We start from the raw sequence: 27624 nt of genomic DNA on the forward strand, positions 1-27624 counted from the left end.
GCAGACTCCCTGCTGAGTGGGGCGCCCGATGATGGGGGGCTCGATTCCAGGACCCTGAGATCATGACGTGAGCTTAAGTCAGATACTTAACTGACTGAGCCACCCAAACACCCTATCATCCCTGTTTTATACGTGAATAAGATCAGCCCTTCCTCTAGCTAGCTGGTGTACACATAGACTTCAGAGGGAATCAAACATGAATATTCATTTTGGTTCTGGTATGTACTAGTTAGGTTACTTAAAATGTCCTCTAAGGGTTTCGTTCTTCTTTTCTTCATTCCATAAGCAACCAAAGAGAAGAGGACGGAAGAAGGAAGAGGCATCTAGCACTGTGCTTGGTCCACATTTGGTGTTGAATGCATGCTTGTTGATGATGCTGAGTCAGGATTTCTGGGATGTTTAGCAATTCTTGGGAACCTTTATCATAATGTCTGCTAGGCAATAAAATGTCTGAAATGTCTACACAGGCAGCAAGGGACTTCTTGAAATCTAGTTGAGGTAGACTTTAAACTGAATTTCAACAAAGTCATTTGTCCCCCATCAAGTTCCTCCCGTTGTGTAATCTCGTAATATTATGACATTCTTACCTGCGATCTTACTAAAGGGCTGTATTTAGAGCCTATTTTATAAATTCTCATGACTCACCCCATAAAGTCTGTCATCGACTGGAACTTTAAAAAATGAGAAAAATATCTCCGCCTCTGTTAGAGTTAGGATATTTAAATGATGCCCAAATGTTTTTCTAGTTTTCTGCTATTTATAGACTGTTAAGAAAGGGGCCTTCTTCACCACCTTCCAAGTAGGAAATGATAAATGATCAATAGTAGATGATAAATGATAAATGGTCCCTGTTTCCATTCTATCCTGTTTTAGTGTATTTCACTACTTAACTTACGGGCCAATTTTTCTAATTATGCCTTGGGTTCCTTAAGACACTTACCTTATTGGATTCAGCATTCCATAACCAAAACACAGATCTTGAGGTATAAAGAGAATAGCAATAAATGTTGGGGGAAAAAAAATTTCTGTATTATCTTGATGCCTAGTGTTCCTGACATGCAGCTGGTTCTAGATACAGGCTACCTTAATGATGTCTTATCTGAGTTTTCTCAAAAGAGGAACAACTAACCTGTGCATTTAAAATTGTTAATTTCATAGACTCTAGTGTTGTAAAGCTGCTAAAATATCCATTCCGACTTTTAAAAATTATTACTAGAGCATCAGCAACCATCTTATTTCTATGGACATAAACTAATAGGAATCCCAAATATGTACTTTACTTAACATGAAAACAAAGCAGCGGCAACAATAACAACACATACATGTTGTCTAGTCAAATATGTGTTTAACATAAACACGCATTTCCTTTGAACTGCCATAAGTAACATGCTGCCTAGCACCATCCTGCTTTGCGTTTGAGTTTATTGTTTTATGTGATATTTTGTGGCAACTGCTAATTATCATAAGCTGTCCAATAAATGTGATGGATTGTCCAATTAACTCTTCATCAGCATCTGTTTTTGAAGATGCTACCTATCGAAACTGATGGCAGTTTATGACCTCCATGTTGCATATATAGCTAATTACTCCTTGGACAATAATTATTAAGTTTCTTGTGCCTCATTCAGTCATTTTATTTTACAAATTATGATGCCACTGAGTTTCCCAGTCCACTTGACTTCCCAACTATGACTCTCCAAGGATTACTAAAGGTCTGCTGTGGAATATATGGATCATATGAACATTGACGTAGATTACAGATGTATCTGTTTTGTAGGTTTTCCATCGACCGGCACACTGACCTGGAGAGACAATTCAACATTAATGCAGATGATGGAAAGATAACGCTGGCAACACCACTTGACAGAGAATTAAGTGTATGGCACAACATAACAATCATTGCTACTGAAATTAGTAAGTGCCTGGGTTTAATTTCTTCCTTGTGTGACTGGGTTCAATTTATGCCTAGGGATCATATGGTTAATGTGATCCCTGTTTCCATCAGATATTTTGGCATTGGAACTTATTTTATTATTCCCAAGGAGTCTTTGAATCAATTATCTGAATAAGAAATAACTTGCCCAGTGCTAAAATACCAAAGGTTGCAATTTATGTGGGAAGGAAACATTCTTATATCCAAATAACCTTATATCATATACCCGTTATTCAGCCATTAAAAATAATGTTTTGCATACTAAAATATGGGGAAAGATTTAGTAGGAAAAGGTAGGTCAAAAAATAGTACTCAGGAATTATATACTACAATTTAAATAAAGGGACCAAATGTATATATACAATTATAGAAACTGCTGCCCACATATTTAGACCACATCCATCATATTCACATATGCAGACAGAAAATATAGAAGGAAACTTCATACTATCAATACATATTATTTTGGAGAGATGAAATTATAGATGATATTTTAGTTTTTAGAGTTTAATATAGTTTACACAGTAACCATAGAATAAGACTGTAACTTTTATATAATCGTTATTGTAAATTAAATGTGAAGATATAAGCTTTTTTAAAAAAAAATTTTTAGAGGATATTGCAGGATTGTTAAAATAACATATGGTAGCCTTTCAATTAATTTTCAGTGAGCACAGCTTCTTTGATTTCACGTAATGGTACTGCTAGTGAGTCTCAAACCAGCGGCTATATGGTGGAATTTAGTGCTACACCATCTTTGAAAATTTGCACTCTGCCTCATCAATTGTTTATTATACAAAAACATGCCCAAGGAACCTAATATTCATTTTATTTCCAAACAAAATACATTTTGCATATTATCTGATGTCCTTCTTTCGGTAAAGGACCTGATAAGGCCTTTACAGTTGACACAGATTCAAGGGAGATAGTAAATTCTTAAAGGAGTTGGGAATCTGAATAAGGAAATAAAAATCAACATAAAGAAAAATTCATCAGCGTACACACAATATAGAGTGGATACATGACAATAGTAGGATGTGGGACCTAAGATCTGCTCTATACTCTCTCTAAAATCTGCTCTGTGTTTTCACAGCTGATGTGAGAACAGGGCAAACATCTCTGAAGTACACGATTATTTTGTTTGTACAAACAAGAAAAATCCATGCCTTTAGGAAGGGCACAGCTTTTCCTTGTTCTGAGATATGGGGGAAATGTCCTCCATGGAGCCTTATTAAAAAACAAAGAAAACAAACAAAAACACTGTGCAAAAAAGTGAAGATTTAAGAGTGAAGAATATCTGTTTTTTTATAGCAACCTTGAATGCAAGCAGAGAACATGCAGCAGTCAGGTTAAGGGGTAACTTCAACCCTACCAAATGGATGGTTCTGGAGAGAGGATGAACTTTGGAAACTGGTGTTTTTCTGGGTTAGGAGCAGTGTTCTCTTCCCTGGTGTGTTATTCTGGTCACAGTTTCCCCTTGTTAACAGTAAGGGATAGAGCAAACAAACTATGCCACTTGGTAACTGGTTTATTAGAAAGGTTAACCCCATCTAGAGAGGTACATTAGATTGCTTTAGGGCTTTATAAAAATACTCTAAAGGATCACAGTTTTCTTTAAAGTACATAGGCAGTAATTACTTTTTAAAGAACCTCCTCATATTGAATACAGCCTAGTTGAGTTAGCCTTAATCCATGATACTTTTTTTTTTTTATGAGATGGATGCCTTAATATTCATCAAGGAGGTCCTAATTATAAGGATCTATGGCACTCTATTCTAAGGAATAAAAATAAAAGCATATGCAGAGCATGTGGTTAAGAAACATTTCAGGGCCAATACAGAAACAAAAGACTCCTTTGCAAGGCATCACAGACAAGTAAGAAGACAGACACAAAAGCAGATGCTCCAAGGTAATGAGCTGTTAACTCCAGGGTGACGGGGTACCAACCCAAGTCTGCGAAGACGTTCATTTGCTCATTCACTCAATAATTACTTATTGAGTCTGTACTACTTGCCAAGCACTCTTCCAGTGACTGGGGATATAGCAGTGAGCAAAAGAGACAAAATTCCTGTTCCTCTTGGAGTTTTCCTTCTTTTGGCTCCTGGAAGCACCTGCATATGAAAGGGTAAGTTGAAATCTGCTGAGATATCCATAAAGAAAGACAGAGGGGTAAGGAAGTAGGTGATGCATGTTGGGAATTACAGGCAGTTCTGTGTTGATGGTGTGGAAAAGTATGACAATGGAACTCCTTCCATGAACACTGGATTATATTTAAAGAATGGATCATGATACACATGAAAAATACAAGCCTTTATGTGTACCGGTAAAATAATTAGGTAAGATCATTTTTAAAGTGGTAGAGATTCTTATTATTAATAAACACAGTGTAGTCAAATTATAAAAATATATCAAAATGTAGACCAGATAAAATTTTCTTCATGACTTGAGCTAAATCACTCAAATATGTCCGAGATTCAGCTTTACAGCTGGTTCCACGTAGGCAATAAGTAGAGAATGGCTCTACCCACATGAAGATCGTCGGCTTGTCTGGGAATCTCTTAGAGTTTAAAATATATAAACCCAAACTTACATAACTGTGTTGAAACAATGAGAGTTACCACTCCCTTTTAATTAATTAATTAATCAGTTGAAAACTAAACAAACTCTACATAGTCATATTTTGGCCAATAAGGAAGTTTAATTCAGGAGGTCAAACATCTCAAAGAAATGTGGAATTGTAAACTTAGATATCACTCTGCTTTTCTTGGGATGTTTGCCTGTAACCTTCTTAGCACGAGCAAGAAAGAAAGTATATAAAAGAATTTTAATTTTTAGCTGTAAAATATAAGCTGAGGTGGGCATAAATTTAGGAACTTTAGAAGTACAATTAAGCCATTTTTTTTTTTCTAAATCATAAAAGGAAGTAGATGTAAGTTCACAGAGAACTTAAGAAAAATTGGAATTACATGAAAATGGCTTAGAAACGTGTTTGACTTGGTTTTATTATTTAGTCCATCCTGTAATGTTTTTCTTCCAAAGCCAGAGACCATGTCTTGGGGAAAAAAAAATATTAAGGGGAGATTTATTGTATTTGGACGAGTCGAAGATTTAAAACCACCCCAGGACAACAGAACCCTATGGGAGTGGGGGAGGTTCTAATAAAGACAAAGAAATATTCATTCCAGAGAGAACAATTTAAAATTATTCTCGGAATGCCATCTCATCAGACAAGATTGAAACAGATGACATTCAGCTAAAAAAAAAAAAAAAATGGATCTTAGGGAAGTCCATCTGTTATCTCTTAATGAGAATGGAGATGTCGTCCTTTATCCTCTTGTGTCAGATTCACTTAACCAAGGCTGAGGTGCGTCACTCTGTGTATTACACAAGTATTGCAGTGGTAATAGACCTAGCTCGCCATCACAGTCCACAGGCACATCACATTACATGAGCTGGCAGTTAGATGCCCACGTGCTAACAAGAGATTAGGCTTGTAGAGCGCGTCTCTGCTCGTAGCTGTCCCATCCTCTGCAACTGTAGCGCGGGGATGCTATTGTTTACCACGGTGGTGAAAGTTTAAGGTAAATTTAGCTGACAATTAAACACTGAAAAAGTATTATGTAAGCCCTACGACGCCTTAAATTCTTGCAACACTCCGAGAAATTAGGTACTATTAATATAATTGACTTGAACAACACAGGTTTGTACTGCATGGGTCTACTTATATGCAGATGTTTTTCAGTAAATATATTTACAGTACTGTAAATGTATTTTCTCTTCTGATTTGCTTAATAACATTTTCTCTAGCTTACTTCATTTTAAGACTGTGGTATATAATACATGTAATACAGAATGCGTGTTAAAAAACTATTGATGTCATCAGTGAGACTTCTGGTCAACAGTAGACTATTAATAGTTAAGCTTTTGGACAGTCGAAAGTGGATTTTCAGCTGTGCCGAGTTGTTGGGGATTGTTGGCGCCCCTAACCCCCCACATTGTTTAAGAGTCAACCGTATGCCTTTTTCAGACAAGAAAACACAGTTAAATAACTTGGCCGAGGTTTCACAGAGAACAAGGGTTAGGTGAGGGGGCAAGATTGGTATGCATGCCATTCAACTGCAGATTACGTGTTCTCTTTCATGGAAGACACCTCTCTCATCTCCTCTTTCCTTTCAAACTCCTGCTTAAATTGAACTTCCAGTGCTGCCACATCATTTGCTGAAGCGAGTGAATGAAGTAGTTCCTTTGTGCAAAGCAGAAGGCTGGTTTCCCGGACAGGGGTGCGGTGGAGGAAAGGACAGACACGCACCACATCAGCCCCTGCTGTTCTAGCATCTCTAGCAAGGGTAGGAGTATAGCCTAATGCCCAAAGCAGAGCTCTGGGACTGTTCAGACTGGGATTCTTTGACTATTTTAGAGATCAGGAAACTGAGGAACAGAGAATAGAGGGCACACAATAGTCCATTTTAGGGGACAGCATTTTTCGGTGAAGATCACAGAGAACGTATCTTTCGCAGCTGACCCAGATCACCTCCACGGAAGAGTCCTGGCATCAGGCCAGGACCTGCTGAGTCAGGAACTCAAGGTGGCAGTTCAGGAACCCACTTTCCTGAGCTTTGCCACGTCTTCACCTACCCACCCCCCCCATCAGAGATACCTACTAAATGTCTAACAACACCTTGAAGGAAGACAGAGAAAGCCGAGGTGTTCTTTTGTTTGCTTTTATCTTTATTTGTTGTCATTCCTGCGGTGATCAGGTGATATCTCCCTGAGCTGTGATATAGCCTAAGGCCCATCAGACAATGCATAGGGTCCCTCTAGGTTGAAAAGGGTGCTAAGACCTACCTACCAGAGCAGCGTGATTAACAACACAGCTGTAGGGGACATAAAGGACACTGGGGAACAGTGTGGGAATCCACTTGCTTTGAATAGTCTCTGCAGGGGCTTTTTAGAGGCCTTGAATGCCAATTTTAGAGCAGAGAAATTGGTGATGTGAGGTGGTTAAGTGGGGAAACCCACTGACCCTGCTGACCCCATGTGCCTGGGAGCTGGCAGCTGACACGGAGGGAAAGCACTATTATTGGTTACCTGAAGGTATTTTAAAGCAGGAAGCATATAATTGCCCATTAAATTAATCTCTTTGAGTTAGTGATAATGCATTGCTCTGGCCCACTACAGTGGGATGCACACAATATTGCAAATGAAGCTTTTCGCTAATGATGGCTAAATCTCCCTGGGAAAACACTAGTTTGATAGCACTTAAGAAATGTTTTTTTTTCCTGGCATAGGGCCCAGTTGCCGGAATAATTGCTTTGTCCAACCCAGGATACTTAGGAAAAATCTATCTTTATAGCTCATTGTTCAGAGAAATCTTGAGTCCTGGAGTTGGCCATATAACCTCTGGCAAATTATTTCTCCTCATTCGCTCTCAGTTATCTCATCTGTGGAATGGGAATCATAATTATTCTGTAAAATCTTGGGCGTAGTGAGAATTGAAAGTGTTAGTACTATACCTCTTAGCTCAAAATCCATCTATAACCTCTAGAAATTGATAAATTGTTATGGTTAAGGCACCCTTAATCCTGGGCTTTGAATCACAGCTCAATTTAAAATTATTTGGCTTATATTGTATGTTACTCCATCTCCTCCCAACAACAAAACTGGTAATCATGGTCTGTGTGTCACTGTGAGGCGCAGCTATGTTTCTTCATTGCACAAGCGATAGGATGGGTTTGTTCACTGACCTTCCTCTTGTCCTTGGTTTAGGCATGGTAGACTGCCTGGTGGCTAAGGAAAGGCCCTCACGATGAAGCAGGAACATTTTTGGAGAGGCTGCTTGGACTAAGGACTTTGAATTTTGTATCAAGACCCTGTTCAAAATATTTAATCTCTTTCTCTATTGCCTGTGGCATAATAGAGGCTAAAGTTTCATTAAGATCAATGCCATTCCCTAGTGTAGGATTGAATGGAAGCAGATGAAGGGACGCCATTGTCCAGTTAATAACTCTCATAGAAGGGAAAGGGTGCTGGGAGCCTGAGGTGGTCAGTGAAATTCAGGTGCAGGGGTGGGTAAGGGGCTCCCAGATATCAGAGAGCCGTAGCGATATGACTGTCTGAGAAGATAGGCCCCTACTTCAGACAAGCATACAAGTGCTATAAGGTGGGAGATCAATATTGTTAACAGCAAGGATGATAATGAAAGGATGTGGGAAATAAAATATGTGAAAGTCAAGGGGAAGCTACAGGTTCCTGGAAAAGGGGTCAGCATCCAGTTTGCAGTTCTCCATAGGGAAGGATTGGAATCAGCATCATTCTGCATTCCAGGAGTTGCTGATGCACTCTCTAAATGAATAGCATTGTGTGGGTAGCCCGCATCAGCTTTATTTTAACCACTATAGTCCCCACATCCTATATAGCTACTCCAGTGCTTTGCATACTGACTTGGGAATTTCCCCCTAATTCCTCTGTGTTCTGCAACCATTCTATCAATATCTTCCCATAACCTCTCCATCTTTTTCATCTCTGCCCCTCTTTTGTTCTCATCTACTTAGAAAAGCATGCATGTTGAGACTGGAGATACGGGTTTTAACCAAGATCTTCTTTAGGATGTCACTATGACTAATAGCCCCTTAGTCCTAACTTAGAAAAAGACCGAAGGTGAGAGGTCTCTGTCCCTGTCTTGTCCTGGTCTCTCTATAAACGACCCACCCCAGAGCCTCAACAATAACTCTAACTGTAGACAAAGGATAGAAAGGAGGTAAGCAGCAAATAGCAATTCAAGCTTTTCAGGTGCAGGTGGTGGCAAACTGGCCATTCAGGGCAAATGGTCATTTGCAGCTTTGAGGGTAGCAGATAAGGTGTGGCGGGGGGGAGGAGCTGGGGAAGGCCCTAGATACAGATATATGCATGATTATAAAGATCCAATAGTAGTAGATTGATTTATCAGTGTAAAATTGTTAATGGACACAGGACGGGTTCTGAACTCAGGTTCAGCTGCTTGCAGCTTTAAAGGCAAACTTGAGAGAGGTCCTGGGTGGCTGGGCATCTGATTCTTGATTTTGCCTCAGGTCATGATCTCAGGGTCCTGAGATCAAGTCCTATGTTGGGCTCCATGCTCAGCGTGGAGTCTGCTTAAGATTCTCTCTCCCTCTGGCTTGTGCGCACACACTCTGTCTCTCAAATAAATAAATAAATCTTTAAAAATAAAGGCAAAGATGGAAAGATGGCAGGCTAATGTTCTAAAGAACATCATCCCAGTCCAGGTGAAGCAGGAGGGTTTTGATTTTTTTTTTTTTAAAGATTGTATTTATTTAAGACAGAGCACGAGAGAGAACCCAAGCTGGGGGGGGGGGGGGGGGGGGGGGGGGGGAGGGGGACGGGAAGAAGGGGAGGGAGATTCTCTGCCCACTCCACGCTGAGGGCAGAGCCGACCTGGGGCTCAATCTCACCACCATGAGATCATGACCTGCGCCTAAACCAAAAGTCTGTCAACCAACTGAGCCACCCAGGTGGCCCTGAAGGAGGCTTTTAAAGTGGAAGACACGGAAGACATGGGATATGGTGAGGGGGAGCCAAGTGCAGGAGAAGCTGGTGCTCAGCAGTTAATCATTTGTCCTTGCAAGCCTTCCAGATTCTGCCACTCTGCCGGTAATCAAGGCTCCCAGGTGATTCTCAGTTAAGAATGCCCCTGCAACCAACAGGCGCGTCCTGATAAGGCAGTCCAGACTCCTCCCCCTGTATCAGCAATTAAAATTCCGGGGTGTGTGGAGTGGGCCAGTCTGTGGTTGCTGTTCTCGTGAGCTGTCAGGTCTTGTCTTCTGGAACGTGTGGTCCTTTGTTCCTCGCGGCCAGCGGTCTGCAGGATCTCAAGGGAAGCAGGTTAGTTTTGTCACAAACTATGGGGTTTAGGTCAGCAAGCAAGGAAGGAATAAACCTGAAGCAAGTTGACCTTTAAGACTGGTTGGTGTGTTCTTGTGTTGACAGTAATGGCAATGCAATATTGATTATTATAATGATAAAGCAAACACGATTTTTATCCTTATTGTATGATTAAAGAGGATGTACCCAAAAGAGGTCTCCTCGTCATGAGCAGAACCACCTCACTTCCGTCTGAGGACCTAGCAAGTTGTGAGTTTGTTCTGGAAGTATCATCTTGGGATTATTTGGGGAATATAATTTTCCACATGATATGCACCGGATAGAAGTGTCTTTCCTCCGTCAGCCCTAAGTGTCCTGGCCAGGTTCTCAACTTGAAAAGCTCTGTAGTTCTGACCTGAAACCCAGGTCATGGGCATTTCTGTCACCACTTTCACAGCAAGTAGTAGTGGTTATTAGTTAAAAGCATAAACTTTGAGTCAAATTGTGACAGCGAAAATACTGGGTTTAATGTATGCTTCAAGTGTGACTTGAGTAAGTTACATAATCTTTTTAAGCCTCAGTTGCTATGTATGAAGTTTGTTACAAGAGTTAAATGAGCTAATACAGATAAAGGACGTCAGACAGAGCCCGGCCTATAGTGAGTACTCAATAGCGTTGCCTTCCCTCTCTCAGGCTTTTCCCTTCCTTGCCCTTCTTTTCTCTCACCTCCTGCAGACTAAACCTGGTGCTTACTCCCTCTCACATCCCTTATCTCCTTTGTCGTACTGCTAAACATTCTGTTGGTCACTCATCTCCCCCCTACTTTTCCCAGCCCCTTGGACTTAGGGAGAAAGGGAACCAAAGTGGTCCCAGGAACACTGTGACTTGAACTGGTTCACTTCTGTGGCATAATAAACCATGTCTAAACTTAGCTTAAAATAATAAACATGCATGTCTCCTGGTTCTGTGGGGGCAGCTGGGCAGTTCTTTCGGTTTGAATTGGCTTTGCTAATCTTGTGGCTTGTCCGGGGGTAGATGGTCTGCATTGACCTTACATGTGTATAGAAGGCTGCTTAGACCAGGTGCCGTAGTGGGCACAGCTGTTCTCCACTCCACGTGTCTCTCATCCTCTGGTAGGCTAGCTCAGCTTCTCCTGTAGTGTGCTCAGTGTTCCAAGGAACAGCAGAAGCCTGGTGAGGAAGCACTTTTCAAGTCTCTGCATCACGTTTGCGTTACCTCTTTGGCCAAAACAAGTCCTATAACCAAGAAAAGAGGTTCAAGGGGTGGGGCGCCTGGGTGGCTCAGTCAGTTAAGCATCTGACTCTTGATTTTGGCTCAGGTCATGATCTCAGGGGTTGTGGAATCGAGCTTGCACTGGGCATGGAGCCAGCTTAAGATTCTCTCTCTCCATCTGGCTCAGCTCCTCCCCTCACCCCCCAAAAATAAATACAAAACCTTATGTTAAAAAACAAAGAGAGGTTCAAGGAGTGGAGGAATAAATGTCACCTCTTAATGGGAGGAGTTGGAAATATGATGGCCATTTTTTCCCTCTCTAAAAACGTAATTCATGCCAGGATGCTGAATCTCAGTATGGGTGACCAAGAAGTGATAATGATCTATAGCCTACACATATGTACTCCCCTGTCTTTCTTCCAGAATCCTCAGTGTACTACATGTGAGTCCAAATTCTTTGCTCCAAAACCTTACCTATTTGGGAGAAAGGATTAGACACAGTATTTCTGATAGCTGTCAACTGGTTAACTGTGGAGCTTTTTAGAATTTCAGCTGCGATAGCAATTTGTAATATAATAAACCTATTGGTGTTCTTTAAATGCTACAAGAGTTTCTATGTAAGTGTTAATATAAGCATTAGCTATTATTATTACTATTTCCTGATAACCAAACTGGGTCAGGTTTCTTTGTTTTAAGTTCTCACAGATCCATGCTCTTTTCCTTCAAATGACTGGTTAAGCTTATAAATAACCACTTATTTGCTTATGGCTTTGAGAATACATTTTGAAAGGAAGAAATAAGTGAAGTCTTTGTTCCCATAAAACATTTTATTACTGTTTCATTATTGATCACTGTTTTATCCTGGAAGCCTAGCATAGTACTTGGTGCTCCCAATAAATATTTGCTAACTTAATGAATGAGTAAAGGAAATAATGTATTAATACCACTGGAGAGTACCCTGCTGAGTTCTGACTCCAAATGGGCACTATTAACTGATAAGTGAAAAGGATCTTTGCTTTACTATACCCCACTCAGCTCTTTGTTAAAAGTCTCAGGCAGGGGTGCCTGGGTGGCTCAGTCATTAAGCGTCTGCCTTCGGCTCAGGTCATGATCCCAGGGTCCTGGGTTCGAGCCTGCATCGGGCTCCCTGCTCCACGGGAAGCTTGCTTCTCTCTCTCCCACTCCCCCTGCTTGTGTTCCTGTCTTGCTATGTGTCTCTCTGTCAAATAAATAAAATCTTAAAAAAAAAAAAAAAAGTCTCAGGCAGACAGACGTACATGTACTATGGCTTTCTGGATTTTCTAAAGTCCTGCTTTCCTCAGTGACTGAAGCTGAGACGTAAAGGGCAAGAAGAACTGTGCTCTCCTTGTATGAAAATTGTGGGCCGTTGACTGTATTCAGTGGGAGGGATTCCCATAAAATACTAATCAATCTTAGGAGTCAGAAACCATGAGAAAGGTGCTAGTGGAGGGGAGCCCCGAGTCTCCTCTCCTTCCCCAAGGAGCCAGGCTTCTGATCTAAGAAACTTTATTTCTGTTTCCTTCTGAGAGCCTTAAGGCAAGCCTTGAATAATGCCAGCCCACACTTCATTACCCAACAAACCCGTTTATCATTTAATCTGATCTGTATTGAACAACTGGAAGCAGGTTACAAAGCAGCAAAGCCGAGAATGAAAATTCAGCGCATTTTCTGATTACAGGAATCCCTAATCCAGAGCTTAGAAACTGGGGCTAAAAATAGGCACCAATTCTGTCTTTATCCACCCCCACCCACCTAACATTTCAGTGCCAGGTCAGGTGACCCTTGAGCAAAATGGTAGACATTTAAACTATGATTCCTTGCTTCCATCTCAGTTGGGGTGTCAGGGCATTGGTTACGCTCTACCCTTAGTTACACTAGTGATACTTACGGGTTCCCGACGTCTCTCTAATACAGGGATCCACCTCACATGTCGCCCAAGGCCAGAGGTTATGCTGTTTTTCACCAGGATGTGTTGTGCCCGCTCCTTTTACGACTGTCCATTTGATCTACCTACAAACTCAAGTAAAAACAAAGTAACATTCTTTTAGCACCAAATTTGGGCCAGGCATTGAGTTGAGTGCTTCACAAGCACTGTGTTGTTTGAGCCCTACAGAACCCCATCGAAGAATGGAGAAGAAATCCTCTGAGATGTGAAATGACCACTCCATGTCTCCATAGCCAGAATTCAGAAAGTCTTGCCAAAACATAAAGATTTCATATTCTCCTATCAGTATGATTTTTTTCTAAAGTTTTGAAAATGAAGAAATCCCTAGAACAGATAGGGTTCAGCTTATTTCAGCAAGTACTCCACATGCACCTACTGTGTTAAGAATTGGGCACTTGGAACACCGTAAGACATGATTCCTTTCTCTTTGAGCCTTAATAGTGCATCCATACAGTGAAGAGCTTTTCCCTCAGGCATGCATTTGAAACTCAAACACATCATTTACTAAAAGGTTCGTAATTGGGAGCAGGGTGAGATTTCTCCATTGGACAGGAAAGACCGTGTTCTCTGGGAGGATTCCTTGCAGAAGGTATATTTTCATCAGGATCATGAGTAACAGTAGGCTTTTTGTCACATTTCACAAATAAACATCTTGATCAAGAGGAGAAGAGTTGAGAATATCTTCTGGTGATGAGGGATCAAGAGGGAGAAGAAGATACTGTTGGAAAATTAAGTGAAGCAAATTATGGTTGCCTTCTGATGACAGATCAAGGAAATTATCTTACTCTGTTTCAAAGGGGCCCGTCATATACATTAAAATATTGAAATAAGGGAAACCTAAGACACAGAACATGAGGATTCAGATTTAGGAGAATAGGTTATTGGAATGGAGAATCTGAGATGTGGAGAATGGAGGGGGTAGAATATGGATGAGACGGTGTTTTTGTTTTTTTATACCAGTATAGTTAACATAGTGTTATATTAGTTTCAGGTGTACAATATAGTGATTCACCCTTCCATACATTACTCAGTGTTCATGAAGATATGTGTAATCTTTAATCCCATTCAACTATTTCACCCATTCCCCCCATGCACGTCCCCTCCAGTAACCATCAGCTTGTTCTCTGTAATTAAGACTGTTTTTTGGTTTGTCTTTTTTTCCTTTTTCATTTGTTTCTTAAATTCGACATGTGAGTGAAATCACCTAGTGTTTGTCTTTCTCTGACCAGTTTCACTTAGCATTATACTCTCTAGATCCCTGCATGTTGTTGCAAATGGCAAGATTTCATTCTTTTATTATGACAGATAAATATTCCATTGTACATGCGTACCACACCATCCATTCACTTATCGATGGACACTTGGGCTGCTTCCGTAACTTGGATATTGTAAATAATGCTACAGTAAACATAGGGTTGCATGTATCTTTTTGAATCAGTGTTTTTGTTTTCGTTGGGTAAATACCAAGTAGTGGAATTACTGGATCATATGGTAGTTCTGTTTTTAGTTTTAGAGGAATTTCCATACTGTTTCCCACAGTGGCTGACCCAGCTTGCATTCCCACCAACGAAACAGGGGTATTCCTTTTCTCCATGTCCTCGCCAATGTTTGTTGTTTCTTGTGTTTTTTTTATTTTTTTTTATTTTAGCCATTCTGACAGGTGTGAGGTGAAGCTGTGGTTTTGATCTGCATTTCTCTGACAGTGATGTTGAGCATCTTTTTATGTGTCTGTAGAGCATCTGTATATCTTCTTAGGAGAAATAACTGTTCATGTCTTCTGCCCCCCCACTTTAAAATGGATTATTTGGGGTTTTTTTGGTATGTTGATTAGTATCCATTCTTTATATATTTTGGATACTAACACTTTATCAGATATGTCATTTGCAAATATCTTCTCCCATTCCATAGGCTATCTTTTAGCTTTCTTGGTCGTCTCCTACACTGTGCAGGAAGCTTTTTATTTTGATGTAGTCCCAGTATTTTTTTTATTTTTGTTTCCTTTGCCTCGGGTGACCTATCTAGAAAAATGTTGCTACAGCTAATGTCAGAGCCTGTGCTCTCTTCTGGGATTTTTAGTTTAAGGTCTTACATTCAGGTTCTTAATCCATTTTGAGTTTCTTTTTGTGTATGGTTTAAGAAAGTAGTCCGGTTTCATTCTTTTGCATGTTGCTGTCCAGTTTTTTCAACATCATTTGTTGAAGAGACCATCATTTTCCCATTGTGTATTCTTACCTCTTTTGTCAAAGATGAATTGATCATAGAATTATGGGTTTATTTCTGGGCTGACTATTTTGTTCCATTGATCTATGTGTCTGTTTTTGTGCCAGTACCATAGAGGTTTGATTACTACAGCTTTGTAGTAGATCTTGAAATTGGGGATTGTGATACCTCCAGTTTTCTTCTTCTTCAAGATTGCTCTGGCTACTTGGGGTATTGTGTGGTTCCTTACAAATTTTAGGATTATTTGTTCTGATACTGTGAAAAATGCTGTTGGTATTTTTGGTAGGGAATGGATTAAATCTGTAGATTGCTTTGGGTAGTATGGCTATTTTAACAATATTTATTATTCCAATCCATGAACGTGGGTATCTTTCCATTTGTGTGTCAATTTCTTTCTTTAGTGTTTTCTAGTTTTGTTTTGTTAAAGATTTTATTTATTTGACCGAGACAGCAAGAGAGGGAACACAAGCAGGGGGAGTGGGAGAGGGAGAAGCAGGCTTCCTGCTGAGCAAGGAGCCCGACGCGGGGCTCAGTCCCAGGACCCTGGAATCATGACTTGAGCTGAAGGCAGCAGCTCAACAACTGAGCTACCCAGGCGCCATGCCATGCTTTCTAGTTTTCAGAGTTCAGGTCTTTCACCTCCTTAGTTAAGTTTATTTGTAGGTATTTTATTTTTTGTAAATGGGATTGTTAATTTCTCTTACTGCTGTTTCAGTATTAGTTTATAAAAATGCAACAGACTTCTGTATATTGATTTTTGTATCCTGTGACATTAGTGAATTTATCAATTCTAGTGGTTTTGGGTGGAGTCTTTAAGGATTCTATATATGTGTGTGTGTGTGTGTGTGTGTGTATATATATATATATATATATATATATATATATATATATATATAAATACATATAAAAAAAGTATGTCTACTGCAAAGAGTGGAAGTTTTACTTCCTTACCAATTTGGAGTCCTTTTCTTTTTGTTGTCTGATTACTGTGGCTAGGACTTCCAGTACCATGTTGAGTTAAAGTGTTATGAGTGGACATCCTTATATTGTTTGTGATATTAGGGGAAAAGTTGACAGGTTTTTGTTGTTGTTTACCATTGAGTATGATGTTATACTCAATGGTGGGTTTTTCATATATGGTCTTTATCATGTTGAGATATGTTCCTTTTTAAACCCACTATGTTGAAGGTTTTCATCATGAATAGAGTACTTTGTCAAGTGTTTTTTCTGCATCTATTAAAATGATCATATGGTTTTTTCTCTTACTGATGTGAATGTACCATGTTGATTGACTTGCAAATATTGATCCACACTTGCATCCCAGGGATAAATCTCACTTGATTGTGGTGAATGATTTTTTTTAATGTATTGTTGGATACAGTTGCTAATATTTTGTTGAGAGTTTTTACATCAATGTTCAATCAGAGATAGTGGCTTGCAGTTCACTTTTTTTGTGCTGTATCTGGTTTTGGTATCAGGGTAATGTTGGCCTCAAAGAATCAATGTGGGAGCCTTGCTTCCTCTTCTGTTTCTTTGGAATAGTTTAAGAAGAATAAGTAGTATCTCTTCTTTAAATATTTGGTAGAATTTACCTGTGAAGCCATCTGATCTTAATCTTTTGTTGGGATTTTTTGATTACTGATTAAATTTCATTGCTGGTAATTGGTCATCTTATATTCACTGTTTATACCTGATTCAGTTTTGGGATGTGATAGGTATTGGTTATTTCTACTCTTTGATTTCAGATTTCTTTTTGAGTGCCCCCCCACCTTTTTTTTTTTTTTTTTTAATGAGTCTAAATATCAATTTTTTTGATCTTTTCAAAGAAATAGTTGCTGGATTCATGATTTTTTTGTTTGTTTCCTTTGGTTATTTCTGCTTTAATCTTTATTTCCATTGTTATATTGGTTCTGAGTTTTGTTCTTTTTCTAGCTCCTTAATGTATAAGGTTAGGTGGTTTGAAATTTTTCTTCTTGAGGTTGGCCTGTATTGCTATCAACTGCATACCAAAGATTTTTGTACCATTGTGTTTTTTATTTTCATTTGTCTTCATGTATTTTTTTTTTTTTTTAATCTCCTCTTTGATTTCTTTTGACCCATTCTTTGTTTGGTAGCATGTCATTTAAACTCCATGAATTTATTTCCAGATTTTTTCTTGTGGTTGATTTCTAGTTTCATAACATTGCGGTCAAAAAGATGCATGGTATGACACAGTCTCCTTGAATTTGTTGAGACCGTTTGGTGGCCTGGTATGTGATCTGTTTTGGTTAAAGTTCCATGTGCACCTCGAAAAGAATGTGTATTCTGTTTTAGGATGGAAAGTTCTGAATATATCTGTTAAAGCCATCTGGTCCAATATGTCATTCAAAGCCACTGTTTCCTTCTTGAATTTTCTGCTTGGGTGATCTGTCCACTGATGTAAGTGGGGTGTTCAAGTCCTCTACTATTATTGTATTACTATTGATTACTTCCTTTATGTTACTAGCTGCTTTATGTATTTGGTGCTCCCCAGTTGGGTACATAAACTTTTACAATTGTTGTATCTTATTGGATTATTCCCCTTATGATTATGTAATGTTTTTCTTTGTCTCTTAATAAAGCCTTTGTTGTAAAATCTGTTTTGTCCAATGTAAGTATTACTAACCCGGATTTCTATTCACTTCCATTTGTATAATGAATGTTTATCATCCCTTCACTTTCAATATGCATGCATCTTTAAGTCTAAAATGAGTTTCTTGTATGCAGCATATAAATGAGTTTACTTTTTCTCTGTCTATTCTCTGACCCTATTTCTCTTGGAGCATGTAGTCCATTTACATTGAGTAATTATTGGTAGGAGGTATGTACTTATTGCCACTTTTTTACTTGTGTTATGGTTGTTTTTGGAGTTTTTCACTGCTTCTTTTGCTCTTTTCTCTCAGTTAGTTGGCTTTCCCCAATGATGGCCGCCCTGGATTCATTCCTTTCTTTTCATTTTTTGCTATAACTGGTTTTAGATTTTGTGGTTACCATTAGGTTTATATATAACATCTCATGCATATAGAAGTCTATATTCAGTTGATGATCACTTAAGTTTGAATCCATTGTTTACTCCTCTTCCCACCATGTTTTAGGTATATGGTGGCATACTTTACATCCCTTTATTTTGTGAATCCCTTGAGTGATTTTTATAAACGTCTAGTGTTTTTGTGTTTCTACTTGTTTCTGCTTATGGTCTTTCCTTTCTGTTCAATATATCCCTTTTAATATTCTTGTAGAGTTAGTTTAGTGCTCATAAATTCCTTTAGCTTGTATTTGCCTGGGAAACTCTTTATCTGTCTTTCTGTTTTGAATGATAGCCTTGTTGCATAGAGATTATTCTTGACTGCAGATTTTTTTTTTTTTTTCCTTTTGTAAGGCACTTTGAATATATCATGCCTTCCCTTCTGGCCTGCAGAGTTTCTGCTGAAAGATCAGCTGTTAGCCTTATGTGGTTTCCTTTGTATGTAGCAGTTTGCCTTTGTCTTGGTGGTTTAAAAATTTGCTTTATCTCTACTTTTTAGCCATTTTAATTACTATATGTTTTGGGTTGATTTTGTTGAGGGATCTCTGAGACTACTGGATCTGGGCTTCTGTTCCATTCCTCAGATTACATAAGTTTTAAGCTACTATTTTTTCCAAATAAATTTGCTTTCCCCTTTTCTCTCTCTTGTCCTTCTGGGATCCCTATAATGCAAATGTTATTATGCTTGATGGTGTTACTGAATTCCCTAAAAATATTTTCATTATTTTTCTTTTTTTTTTTTTTTTCCCCCTCTCTCCTGTTCAGCTTGATTGCTTTGCATTACTCTTTCCTCTAGGTTGTTGATAAATTCTCCTGCTTCCTTTAGTCTACTGTTTATTCTTTCTTGTATATTTTTAATGTCAGTTATTAATTCTTCATCCCTTAGTGGTTCTTTTCTGTATTTTCTCTTTGTTAAGGGTCTCACTGATGCCCTCCATTCTTTTCTCAAGCCCAGTGAATAACTTCATGACCATTTCTTTAAATTCTCTAGGAGGCACATGAACTTATCTCCATTTCATTTAGCTCTCTTGCTATGACTTTGTACTGATCATTCATTTGGGACATACTCCCTCTGTCCTCAGTTTTTCTAAGTCTGTGTGTGTGTATCTTAGGAAAGTCACCTATGTCTCCTGCTTTTGAAAGTAATGACCTTATCAAGAAGAGGTTCTGTAGTGTCCTGTTGTGCAGTGTCCCCTGTTCATCAGAACCTGGCACTTGAGGGGTGTCTCCTGTGTGTGTCTTGTGCACCCTATTGTTGTAGGTGCACTGCTTTTGCTTTCAGTCTAGTTGTCTGCAGTGGTTCTTTCTGCCTGTTAAGGGTATGGTGTTGTCCCTGTGGTGTTAGTGGGCCAGTCTGGGGCCACCTCTGGCTTGAGTCAGACCAGATGTTTACCAGAGATGTTGTGGCACCAAACTGCAGGGCCCTTTCCCTGTGTTATCCCCTGTGAAGCTCTTGATTGGTGGGTAGGGCCTGCAGTCCGACCTAATGTCTGCCTCCAGCCCACTGCCAGTTTAGCGGTCAGAGTGCCGTCTGTGGTTATCTTCCCTTCTCCTTGGGGCATGAGTCACCTTGGAGGGGTGCTGGCACCTGTCAGGGCTGCTTGCACACTGCCGGGCTTGTGGCACGGCTTTGGTTGGGCTCAGGCCAAGGGTGTATTGAAGGAGACAGGTGTGCAGGAGAACATGACAGGCAGGGCAGGTTGTTAACAAGTTAGGAAGTGACTGTTGGTGCTGGCTGGTTCTCACAGGTGTTCCTGTGCCGAGGCTGGGGGTGAGGGAGGGAAATGGTGCCCGATAGCTCCTTCGGTCCCAGAGAAGTCTCCCAATGATCCCCGCCCCTCCTGCACACTTTGATATCAGTAAACAGATGTCCTTCTCATGTACCTCATGTGTTTTTCAAACTGCTGCTTCTATGCTGTCCCCCCATGGGGCTGCTTGTCAGGCTATCTCATTAAGGGCAGGTATTCAGTTTCCAATTGCTCTGGAGCCACGCCTAACTGATTTGTGAAGTTCCAGGTGTTAAGCCCTGCTGATTTTAAGAAATCTTAAAATTTGGCCTCTCTGGTTTTCAAAGCCAGAAGTTATGGGGGATTCATCTTCCCCATGCAGGTTCCCGGTGCCTAGGCTGCTTGGTGTGAGGGTCTGTGTTTTTCCCGTCTGTGCCAGTGGCATCCCTCCCTTCCATCGACAATCCCTCTGTCTAGCTCCCAACTGTGTCTCTGTCTTTCCTACCCTCTTTCATGTGGTCTTTTCTCTATAGTTAGCTGTGGAGAGTCTGTACTTCCAGTCTTTGGCTCATTTTCTGGGTTATTTACAGTGATGTGAGGGTTACCTTGTTTTATCTGGGGGACGAAGTGAGCTGAGGATCCTACTACCATACCATCTTCCTTGGGAGTTCACTCTGATGGTGTTTGTGAAACGTTATGGTGGATCAGAATCACCTAAAGGTTTGTTAAAACAGATTTCTGGGCCAAGAATTTGTATTTTTAACAATTTGCGATGTGAAGGATGCTGCTGAGCCAGGGACTACACTTTGACAACCACTGCTATAATCCCTGCAGTCCTAATTCAGAGTAAAACTAAAGCTGCATTAGAGATGGGGTTTGAGAGAACAGAAGTTGGCATCTGATGAAAACTAATGAGCAGAGAGGGGAAGCAAATACTGTTGGTGGTTGTAAGCCTTGGTGATGAGTATGAAAGTAAGGATATAATTAAAAGTGTTGTGCTTACTGTATGCTAGACAGTGTTCTAGCTCTTTCTCTGCCCTTTATCACATTTAATTTGCACAAAAACTCCTTAGGTTGGAACCATAAATTCTCTACTCTAATAAATAAAGCAGTCACAGTTCAAACTCCCTGGATTTAGGTGGCTGAGTTTGGATGTGATCCTAGGTTTGTCTGTCTCTTTACCCCCAATTTCTGAACATTTGGCCTCTATCCTCTCCCAATAACCTAAATGCTATTGAGACCTACCATGATACACATTAACAAGTCAGGAAAAAAAAAAAAAAGGCCCATCCCTTCCAGAGTTGAAGAATCCACAGCCTTTCTTTAACCAGCTTTTTATAAAAGAGGTTCAAACACCATAAGATATCATTATTAGGCTTTTATCCCCTCTAAATTAACAGAATGGGGTGAGTGTGGGGAGATCCAGTTGGGGGGTGATGAATATAAAATCTACATCTGTGAATGACCCATTGTAAAGGAATTTGTATTTTTAGGAGCCTCCAGTTCCTAACTGTAAAAGAAAATAAAATCTAAATGAGAGGCTAAAAGTGTAGTTTGCTCCTGTAGACCCACTGAGATAAGCTTGGAATAATGAAGTCTGCTCCACACACCCGCTGTTGTAATTTGACAGTTAATGCTTAATAATAGGTTCAAGAAGGAAGATGTGAAGTAAAACCAGGGATGACGAGCAGGGAATGAAAAAGCGTTGACTTTGCCGTCAAACAAACATGATTCCAATATAGGTTCCATTAATAACTATCTACTTGAACATAAACAATTTCCTTGACCAATCAAATGTATTTATTAAAAGGAAGCTAATGCTGAGGAGGGAGCTAAAACTCACTTAGCTGATACAGGAAAAAAAAATTCTTTAATTATATCAACATAAATTTATTACATTTTATTTTATATAATTTTATTATAATGGAGAATGATTCATAGTTATACAGTATAAATATATTCTGTGTCTGTTTTTAACAATGGTAATAATGATAGAAGCCTCATCATTCGTTCTTTGAGTTGCACTGTTCTGAGCATGTTGTTTAAGAGACACTGATTTTTTTAGAACCTTTTCTCTCAGCTTTACTTGTTTAGCAAAAACAAAAGGAACAGCTCTAATGCACTGTAAGAAAAAAAAAAAAAGTGTGTTTGGGGAAAAAATGTTCTGAGCTTTTTTGGGCTTTTTTTTTTTTTTTTGCTGGCTTTTAAATAAGGCTTGTTATTAGATTGCATGTTAGGCAGGGTATCCAAATCTCTTTGCCGGTTCATATTTGAGTATCTCTGGAAATAAAAATACCCATACTGAGCCAGCATTTGATTTCCTGCTGAACTGTTTTTCACATTTCCAATATAATTATGTAGCAGTTACAAAGAAACAAAAACTGAACTCCAAAGAATACCATAGAAACCCACACTTGTTTATTTAAGAAAAGCTATAAAAAGCATCTAAGACAGAAACTGACGTGTTGGGTGACTTCTCAGGGAAACGGATACCTAAAATAAATCTGAACATATCTGGATATTTATCAGAAGTATTGGTTAGACGTGGGTTTTATTTATTTATTTATTTATTTTAAAGATTTTATTTATTTATTAGAGAGAGAATGAGAGACAGCACGAGAGGGAAGAGGGTCAGAGGGTCAGAGGGAGAAGCAGACCCCCCGCTGAGCAGGGAGCCCGATCCGGGACTCGATCCAGGGACTCCAGGATCATGAGCTGAGCCGAAGGCAGTCGCTTAACCAACTGAGCCACCCAGGCGCCCTAGACATGGGTTTTAAAAGGCCAGTTAGATATTGCAGAGATGACTTCTGGCATATAAATAGGAGACCTTCGTGAAAATGGGATGTGCTGAATTAGATATTTGTCTTTTTCTTTTTTTTTTTTTTTCTTTGGTCCCTCATAGTGTCCATCTTAAAGAGGTTTGAAGTCTAAAAAAATAATGACTAAGTGTACCAAATAGTTGTTGACTCAACACATAAAACATTAGTGAGTCAAACACTTTTCAGCATAACACTGCGAGGCTCTGTGGTCACAGGTTGTTGAAGCCCTAGTTCCCATCCAAGAGTTGGGGCTCCTCTAGTTGGGAGACAACTCCTGGATTACAGTCAAGTCATCTAATGGAAGGAAACAAAGTATCCAAACAAAACATATGAGGAAGAAATGAGTTCTATATACTTTCCCCAGTGCCCTTCCCAATCAAGCTCAATGCTACTTTGGGACAAGTGAAGAAGAAAACCAAGAATATTACAGGCAAAGGAGTTGGCATGAATCCACCCAGGATGTTTTGGGATTGTGGGGATACAAAGGAGGGATTGTTGATCTTGGGCCTATTTAAGTCGTGGTTATGGTGGCCTCCATTGTAGGCACATCTTATTTCCACCTCATCTTTCCGTTGTACTGTAGAAATGCATAGAGGGCCAACAGGAAAATACAAATGAATGCCCAAGGTATATTTTTTTGGACATCATAAGAATTAAGATTTAGGATAGTTGCCTGGATGCAAAGAAAGCATTGGTCAGTGTACCAACTCTCTTAGGATCTCTGTTGATTCCATGTCTAGATCTGCAAGATTGAATGATATGTGACAGTGACAAGGAGATAAACTAGCATTTGAGATACTACAGAATCCCAAGGAGAATGCTACTCATTGTGTGCAAAGCCTTGTTTCATTTACTCTTCATAATGTTGAGATGGATGTCTCCTGAGCATTGTTTCAGAAATGGATGAAGGGAGATCTAGGGCAGTCAGGAATGTATATAAGGTCATCCACCAGGTTCTATGTCAAAGGCTGAACTCTCATGCTACTAAAGAAGTGTGGCCTATGGGCAGACATCCTTTGAAAAATACTAATCTTTGCACAAATTTTCGAATACGTCAATGATGGCAGGCCTTGTACTAGTTGTAATACATAGAGGAACAAAAAGGGGAATTGAACTGCTTACAGTATATGTGGAATAAAAAGCATAAAAATAAAAGTCCTATGGTAGTACATTTATTCAGTGTAGTTTTAGCATGAACTCTGGCTCCCCGTCATCTTTACTTGGGCTGTCTTTTTAATGTACACATACTAGAATTACCTGCAGTAGGAACAACTACTTTTAAGAGGCATGATAAAACCATTTGGGGAATACAGGTTCAATTTTTGGGCCCAATGTGACTGTAACCCTGAATTTCAGAGTTCTCTGTAGTATGTGAGTGAAATCAGACCGTCATTAAGTTCTCTTTCATCTCTGGCTGAGGTATCTTTGGTGGCTGCAGTAGAGCATGATAATGAAGAGTACAGGTTTGGGGACAGAAAGATAAGAGAAAGTAAACTAACTACAAAACTTCTAAGTCATGTGCTGTTTGGCAAAGTACTCCTCTTTTCTGAGCCTCAATTTCACCATTTGTATGTGGATAATAACGTGTTTCTATATTGTTGTACAGTGCACCTAGCATAGTGCCTAGTCTTAAATAATAGAATGGTTGAAATATGCGGGGAAAGATTAGGGCAGCAAGAATCTTTTAACCTTTAAGACAGCATAGTCAAAGTTAAGTCCAGAGAGACTTAGTCTTTGGGACCTTCTTAAGGGATCCACAAGGTCAAAATGTGTTTATGATAGTAAGACACTATTTGCCTGAGTGGAGAGTGGAGTTTTCTGGTGGCTGTGTGACCTATATTGATACCACTGTTCAGTGGCTAATGAAACGTGTTTGTGTATCGATGGGTCTTAAAGAAACAAATAGCTGTAACTAGAGAGAGAGAACCCAACAACAGACATGTTTTCAAGTAAAAGCTTTTTTGGTTTCTTCAATAATGTTTTAGTACACAAAGAGGCCCTGAGACCAAATTGTTTGAGAACTATCACTTTAGGAAGGCATTTATTTTCTCAATTGGTATGAGATGTAGTAACAGTAAAGACTGTTACTATCTATCTGTTGGATATCATGTTGATAAACTTAGCACCTGCAAAAAGTAGATTGGATATTGAAAGAAGTAATACATTTAGTAGAATTCTTGGTATGGAGTATATAGTAAGAACTCAATAAATGCTAGTCATTGTTAAGAGGAGAATGAAAATCAAGGTAGTCCTGATGGAAATAGGTTAACATTATAACGTACCTTTCTAGGTTCTCATCAAATAAGGATGCCTTCTCAAAAGGCAAAATTGTTTCAGGCCAGATTGAAACTTCTCCTAAATCTCTGGTGTTACTGCTTTAGAGAACTATTTGAGCAGGCGTAGAGGATTTATTCTGGATATGGAGTCTCTCCTTTCTCTTATTGCATGAAATCAGCCTGCAGTTTCTTCAGGAAATACAACAAATTTTTTTTAAATTTACACAGGTCCGTTGTTGAAATACTGGGTCAAGAGAGATGTGAATTTCAGATCCCAGTTCACATTTTAAAACAATAACGTTACTTCCTTTATTATTACAGTTAAAGCCTAGAAGGCAGAAAACAGTAAAACTCTCTTGGATTAATCTTTCATTTTTAAATAATTATACGCCTGTAACGATGTGATGCCAAAACATCTGGAAGGAAAAGTGAAAAATAAAAGCAACTGGCATTTTACCCATACGTAGCCAAGCAACAGATGTGGGGGAAAGGCTGCATGAGTATCTCAACTAATTCAATGAATTTGAGGAGAACCATCTAGTAAGTCGCTAGAATCCTAGATCTAATGAGTGTAATTTCATCTGAGGGTGAGATGCCAAATGGTGCGTCAGCCTGCAGCATTGGAAGAGCATACCTTTCTTGGTTTCCCAATTCTCAGCTTTGTTCCTTTTTTTTTTTTCCCCTGAGAATCAGTTTCTCTGATATTTTTGAGATTTACAGATTTGATTGAAGCACTTAAACAACAAAGGCTTCTTTAGAAATTACATTATTGCTACATTCTCACATCTGCCTTATTCACAAAGGTTCAAGGGTTATGGTTCTACTGCAAATTTTATTTGAAGAATCTAAAAGAATAATGGTGATGATCTCTTAAGTTTTCCGGCTTACAAATCGTAACAAATACTTCATTAATCCTTTCAGCTTTTTCTCTGAGCTATGTAAAGGGCAAGTAATACGAGACCCATTTTTCAAGTGTAGAAAACAAAATAAAATGACATAGAAAATAATTTTCCCAAGACAGCAGCCAGAGCCTTGCCCAGATTACTCCATGTTGGTCGTTGCTGCGTTGTTTGAAAATATTACAACTATTATCTAAATCACCTGGAAATTAAACTTTTATCATGTTCATGTATACATTCATCTTTAGATCTGTACATTTATACACGAAGGTGAAAGAGGGAAGGGAATTGTTTTTACACATTAAAAGGAGCCTGGGAGAACTGAGGATGAATTTAATCCACATCTGTCTATATCATGCCACCTATTACCCTCACCAAAAATGGGTCAGTTTCCTATACTCCCCCCGCCCCCGGCCAATAGTTCATGCAACAACAGACCACGAGGAACAGAGAATCTCTGGTATACTTCAGTGTCGAGACAAAAAGAAACGTACGGTAACATCATTCTGCCTCGTTTATGGACACGTATAATAGTTATTCTGCATCAGTAACTGGATGGGAACGGTTAGCGATTCATGTAGATGGTAGTAATTAGTCTTACGTTTCCAAAAAGAAGCACATTTGGAGCTGTCTGTGGGAGAAAGAGAAGTACTAAAGTTGGGTCACAGTCTGACCTGAGCCTCAATCTCCTTGCTTTCTCAAAGGATTCCACCTCCTTTCACTGCCTTTTCTCATTTCTCTCATCAAGGAAAGGAGTTTCAGGCGGATAGGCTTTTGTCTGAATTCCGTCAGTCACCTACTTGCTGTGTGACTACGGACAAGTCACCCCATGTTCCTGAGCTTCAGTTTTCTTCTTTGTGAAATGTGAACATGAGTACCAATTTCATAGGTCTATTGTGTGATCTACAGTAGAAAAGACACCTATTTAGCCCCTAGCCCCATGCCTGGCCCATTGAAACTAACAAATTAGATACACTAAATTCATCGGATTATTACGTATTCACCTGTGAATCTCCCAAGGCTATCAGGAACTAGAACGTGATGCTCAATAACAGTAGTCGCTCGAATTACCTATTTATTAAGGTCTACCTTGTTCTACGAGCTATTTGTTTTGTTGTTACAGATAAAAACTTACTTTTATTTCACTTCTGAGGATTCTTAAGAACACACAGAATCCTTATCTATTCTCTAACAGCTTTGAAGCATTTTCCAGCCATGCCTCCCTACTTAGTCAGCAAAAGGATTAAAAGCAACTCCCCCTCTCCTGGAAATCCCCAAACCATTTAGTCAATGTGAATTTTGCTATTTTCTTGAAGTTAAACCCTACACATAAAAATGGTAAATGCTTTTTTACACTGTCAGTTGTGCATTCAGGTAACACTTGGTTCTGCCTGCACTCTTCCACAGAATTGAAGTTTGGAAGATAAATATGCAGGAAATCCAGTCAGAGACAATCAGACATTTCCCTTTCAACTCGAGCTCCCAACACTATTATTTTACAGCTAACGTGCACTCTATCGACTTGGAGTCTGTGTCCTGTGATGCGCAGGGAGAGATCGATGGGAGGCCTTAGGGAGGAGGAGGAAAACATGCAGACACTCTACAGCCCTGAAGCCAGAGAATCCTGGGTGGTATATCTGAGGTTCTGATT

At 39.4% G+C, this 27624-nt stretch overlaps 1 protein-coding gene across 1 annotated transcript in view; it reads left to right on the forward strand.

Annotated features, from left to right (window-relative positions):
* Positions 1–27624, forward strand: part of CDH8 (cadherin 8) — a 342701-nt gene that overhangs the window by 209013 nt on the left and 106064 nt on the right. The window contains exon 7 of the mRNA XM_035025064.1: positions 1778–1914. Coding sequence (XP_034880955.1) covers positions 1778–1914 — 137 coding nt within the window. The remainder of the gene's footprint in view (positions 1–1777; positions 1915–27624) is intronic.

Source organism: Mirounga leonina, unplaced genomic scaffold (genome assembly GCF_011800145.1).
Source record: "Mirounga leonina isolate KUSES-001 unplaced genomic scaffold, KU_Mleo_1.0 Mir_180, whole genome shotgun sequence".
Taxonomy (NCBI): Eukaryota; Metazoa; Chordata; class Mammalia; order Carnivora; family Phocidae; genus Mirounga; species Mirounga leonina.